Source organism: Chrysochloris asiatica, unplaced genomic scaffold (assembly GCF_000296735.1).
Source record: "Chrysochloris asiatica unplaced genomic scaffold, ChrAsi1.0 scaffold00251, whole genome shotgun sequence".
Lineage (NCBI taxonomy): Eukaryota > Metazoa > Chordata > Mammalia > Afrosoricida > Chrysochloridae > Chrysochloris > Chrysochloris asiatica.
This window is the reverse complement of record NW_006408769.1, coordinates 1,060,158-1,065,639: the sequence shown is the minus strand read 5'-3', so window position 1 is coordinate 1,065,639 and position 5,482 is coordinate 1,060,158. Positions and strand designations below refer to the sequence as shown.

General features: G+C 41.8%; 1 protein-coding gene across 1 annotated transcript in view; it reads right to left on the bottom strand.

Annotated features, from left to right (window-relative positions):
- Positions 1-1,080: 1,080 nt before the first annotated feature.
- Positions 1,081-5,482, bottom strand: part of NOD2 (nucleotide-binding oligomerization domain containing 2) — a 78,057-nt gene continuing 73,655 nt past the window's right edge. The window contains exons 10-11 of the mRNA XM_006873722.1: positions 4,322-4,405; positions 1,081-1,153 (exon numbers count right to left, since the gene is read on the bottom strand). Of these exons, the coding sequence (XP_006873784.1) occupies positions 1,081-1,153; positions 4,322-4,405 (157 nt within the window). The remainder of the gene's footprint in view (positions 1,154-4,321; positions 4,406-5,482) is intronic.

Below are 5,482 nucleotides of genomic sequence, written 5' to 3'. Positions count from 1 at the left end.
GTCTTAATATCATGCAATAGCTTAGCTTGGCTAGTAAACAATGTCTAACTGGAGCATTATGCTCTTTTAAGAACTACAAGGGATCAAACTGACAACAGTAACTGGAAAGTTTAGAAAGGAACTTTCGGGGGCAGTGCACTTACATTAACTGGGGAGGAACAACTTAGACTAAGGAGATTGAGAACTATTGCACAACTGGAAGAATGTTCATGTAGAAACTGTGGAATCGATGCATATTTTGGTGTATATATTCTCAACAACAACAAAATAAGTTATACATAAAATACCTACTTTGGAGAAGAAAACAAAGTAGATTATAAATATGGACCAGCCTTCACAACTAAGAGTATGTGCATAGCACCTGACAGTTTACACATGCATCAGTTCAAATATCAAAGCCGAACACACCAATATTCTAAATCCTCAGTCACAGAGGATGCTCCATATGCAGGCGTTCAGGATGAGCTGGAGGAGGTAGATCTGGGGTGACCCAAGTCATGAGTCTCCACAGGGCAGACTTCCAGCACACACCCTCCTCACTGTGGGTCTTGGTCTCTGTACAGGCAGTATTCACTCAGTTAGTATACTGAGCCCCCACTGATCCCTGAAGGATCAGCTAGAAATTGGCCCCATCATGTGAAGTGTGGCTACCCCTCACCTATATCTATGGATCAACTTTTGAGAAGAATTTGTTGGCAAAAATGTTACTTCCAGGTGTCATCCAGTCAGTTTCAAGTCATAGTGACCCTATGTGACACAACAGAACTACTCCATAGAGTTTGGGTTGTAACTTTTGAAGGTGATCACTAGCTCTTTCTCCCACCAAAATATCCAACTAACAGCTGAGCACGTAACTGTTGTGCCACTAGGAATCCTTATGGCAGAAGTAGAAGTGAGAAAAGTCTACTGCTGTTAAGCACTGATGCACCTTCTTTTACCAGGAAAACAAAAATGCCCAGTTTTAGTCCCAGAAAGCGATGTCAGTCTGAGCAGGACAGAATGCTATCGGAATGGGCTGCTGCCATATGCATTCCAGCTTCTGTGTCCAAGCAAACTGAGATAAGTGTTGGCCCAGAGACATTAAAGCAAGAGTCTGGTGTCCTTGTGGCTGAACATCTTGATTTCCTCTGGAGAGAAAGTATTCCCTCGGAGCCTAAAGGGGGGCAGAGTAAGAAACATATGAGTGAGACAAAACCCAAGCAGTACTTTCCAATAGAAGCTGCTACTTTTTCAACACAAGCCTTAAGGCTGGCTGTGCTCTCCTGGGAAGTCAGACTGTGATGTTTGGACTTTCTATCAGTCATGGCAGCTTCTGAATCATTTTGCATGATGAGCAAGACTCTGAGATGCTGTGAGGAGAGAGCCCACATTAAACCAAGCAGGCCACAGACTATCAGAAGGCAGCCATTCTTTTTAAGGCAACAGCAGAATCCATCAAGAACGCAATGAGCAAGTCCTGATACCCTTCCAAATTCTGTAAACATGATAGCAAATCAAATTAGAACCCTTGAAATATCAACCTCATGCTGACTTGCTCCCTCTGGATACAGAATGTGACATATCTTAGGACTATGTAATCATTTAAAAAATAAAACCACACACACTAGCCAGGACTACAGGGATTATATAACTATGCAGAAAGGAAAAGCTCACATACACAGGAAAGATGTTGAAAGTTTTATTTAATTTTGTTTTTCACACTGACATTTGCTGTCTTCCTTGACTGCTGTCTTGATATGACTTTGTAATGAAGAAACAAGATCTATTTCTGCATATGTGAAGTGGGGGTCACAAACTTATAGGGATTAGGTGAGTCATATCCAGGAGTCAAAGGGGCCCAGTCTAATACTTGATGGGTCAAGTAGGGCTTGGTGGGTCAAGTAGAGCAAGGCCACACATCTGAGTGGCATAGGTCCTTCCTCTCTTCTGGTTAATTACTAGCATTTTAAACAGGAGTCCAAAGCTGCCAAATCTTTTGAGAAAACTATGAAATACAGATTTGACATGAAATCTCCAGGTTTTGAAATACTAGAATCTAGCCCAGTGCTGTTGTTGTTGGGTGCCATTGGGTTAATTCTGACTGACTTCATCTCCAGGTGACAGACGAGAACTGCCCCCATATGGTTTCCGAGGCTGTAGTCTTTTCTTAAGAAAAACTATTTATGGTGAATTGAGTGAAGGTCTACAAACCAAATCATCAGTTTTACATTCCACAAATGATATACGTCATTTCATCTCAATGACTGCAATCCCATCAATGTATCCCACTTCCTCTCTGTGTTTCTTGTTTTCATTCCTCCTTCTTTCCCAGCCCTTCTGAACCTTGTCCTTGGGTAAATGTGGCCATTTTTATCTCAAATGGTTGACCAGTCTATAGTGTGCACACTTCACTAGTGTTGTTGTTTCCCCTATATCCGTATCTACTGCTTAGCTGAAAATTAAACCAAGCAGTAGATAGGGATATAGGGGGTGAGTTGAGTTCCAGAGCTGAAGGGTGACAAGGGACCATAGTCTTGAGGTTCCGTCAGTCTCTATCTAAACAGTAAGCCTGGTCTTTTTTATATGATTCTGACTTTTGTTCCACATTTTTTCCCACTCTACCCTTCAATGTGATCCTTTCCAAATAGTGGGTAGTGGTAGCCGGGCATCATCGAGTTCTTCCGGTCTCAGAGTCATGGAGCTGATGTTCACATGGTCCATTAGTCCACTGGACTAATTGTTTACAAGCTTCTTCAATTTTCATCAGTCTTTCCTCCAGAAATAGATAGACCAAGAGTTGTACCTTATATGGCCACTCATGACCTTTTAAGATCCCAGTTGCTACTCACCAAAAGTAAGTTATAGAGTCTTGTCTCTGTGGACTATGTTATGCCAATGGACCATGGTGTTTCCCTGAGACTATGGTCCTGAGCCCCCGGCCTATCAACTCATTCCCTCAAGAGGTTTCCATCCCTTTGCCCCTTGTATGGTCCACCACATTGTGGACCTAGGCTGTAATCTTTACAGAAACAAATTGCTAGGTTTTTCTCCTGTGGAGCCACCAGGTGGGTTCAAACTGCCAACCTTTCACTTTAGCTGCAGCACCAGGGCTCCTAACCCATGGCTAGAGAAATACCAGCCATTACTCATGACGTATTAAACCAGTGAAACTCTTTCTACTTATTATCTGAGTTAAAAATGTATGGTGACCTTATGCACAATAGAATGAAATGCTGCCAGGCCCTGTGCCATCCTCACAATGGATTGTTGGTCAAACCGTAATTGATTGTGATTCATAAGGTTTGCACTGGCTGCTTTTCAGAAGTAGAACACTTGGATATTCTTCCTAGTCCCTCTTAGTCTGGAAGCTATTCAGCATCACAACAACATACAAGCTCCCACCGAAAGACAGGTGGTAACTGTACACCAGGTGCCAGGGATCAAACCCAGGTCTCCTACATGGGAGGTAAGAATTTTACCACTGAACCTCCACTGCCTTCATGAGTTAGATTCCTAGAAAGAAGGAGGATACATTTTTGAAGGTGTGACTCAATGCTCTTTTTAAATACAGGATGATGGAGTATGGGTTCTAAATACACTCATGTCCATTGTACAACAACCTCCACCTATGTGGCCTTCACTCAGAGCTGCATTGTGTGTGCTATAGCATCCTTGGGCTAGGAAGATCTGTCTTTCTAGGAAGCTCAGGAGGGGCAGGAGCTAAGCTTTCTTCTTTTTCTTTTCATTCTTCAAATTCATTTCCAATACCATCCTATTGCCTAGAACAGGGAAGTTTCTGAATATCATGATTAATCAATGAAAGATTTGACTTCTCCCAGAGATGTGATGAACTTCTTGTCCAGACAGAGAAATAGATCTATCCCATACAAAAACCCACTCACTGCCATTAAGTCTGTCCCAACTCATAGTGACCCTGTATAGGATTTTAGGATTATAAATCATTGTTGTTGTTGTTGTTGTTATGTGCCGTGGAGTCGGAACTGACCCATAGCGACCCTGTACAGGGTTTCCGAGGGTGTAAATCTTTACGGGAGTAGAAAGCCTCATCTTTCTCCCGCGGAGCAGCTGGTAGTTTCGAACTGCTGACCTTGCGGTTCACAGCCCGAGTCGTAACCACTACGCTACCAGATCATTTACAGGAGCAGAAAGCCTCATCTTTCTCTCAAGAAGTGACTGGTGGGTTTGAGCTTCGACTTGGCAGTTATCATACACAGAATAGCATCAAATGTCAGAGTCCAAAGTTCCTTTCATCCCTTGCCCCATTATACAGACTAAAAAACCAAGGTACACAGAAGTAAAGAGATCTGCCCAGGGGACTTACCAGATTTCCCTGATGGTATTATTTCTTTCAAGGGCCCACAGGAGGGCTTCTGCCCCAGTGCAGGTGATGAAGTTGTTGGACAGCCTGGAAAGAAAGAAGGAATTGCAAGTTTTCAGAATGCTTGTATTTTTAAGGTTTACCCAGTTAAAGGAGGAATCACACAAGTCCACAGAGGAAATAGTTGAAAAACTGCTGGAAGAAAATTTCTCTAACATCCTGAAAAGTGAAAAGAAAAACATAAAAGAAGCTCATCAAACCCCAGGAAGAATATACCCCAAAAGAAAATAACTGAGACATTTCACAATCAAGCTCTCCAAAATCAAAGGTGAAATTATTCTGAAAGCAGCTAGGGAAAAGAGAAGCGTTACACTCAAAGGAAAATAGTCAGATTAAGCTTGGATCTCTCAGGAGAAACCATGCAAGCAAGAAAGCAAAGGGGAGATATATATAAAACCCTGAAAGTAAAAAACTGCCAACCAAGAATCCTTTATCCAGCAAAGCTATCAAATACGATGGTATAATCAAAACATTCCAGGATAAACAGAAGCTAAGGGATTTTTCCAAAGCCAACCCTGTGCTACAAAACATCCAAAAGGGAGTTCTGTGAACTAAGAACCAACAAGAACAGACAACAACTAGAGACTGACATATGTGGCAGTACCTCCCAGAACTAAATCAACAGAAGGAAGAGTTGAGAACAGAACAAAACTACAAGAACAGACTCAGAGAATCTAGGTCAGTCTATGATCAAAACAATTACAATGGAAAAGAAGGTAAACACGTAGGAACAGAGATCCAGACATTGAGAAGGTCAGATAGACTACAAAATAAAATAGACTGCACTAAATGGAGGGAAAAAGCAATGGAATTAAGGTAACCTCAAAGGAAATTAACACTTCACAACATATTAAGAAAATGAAAATTCAAGAAGAACATGGAAACATTAACACAATGAGGAAACTCACAAGAAAGAACACAAAAACTATGAACTCAGCAAAGGAAGACACACAGAACAAAGAAAGCAGGAACACCACAATAAAACAACAACAACAACAACAAACCCCAAACATATTGGCAGCAATTAATCCATACCTACAGGAGCTCTGGTAGCGTAGTGGTTACGAATCGGACTGCGAACCTTAAGGTCAGCGGTTCGAAACT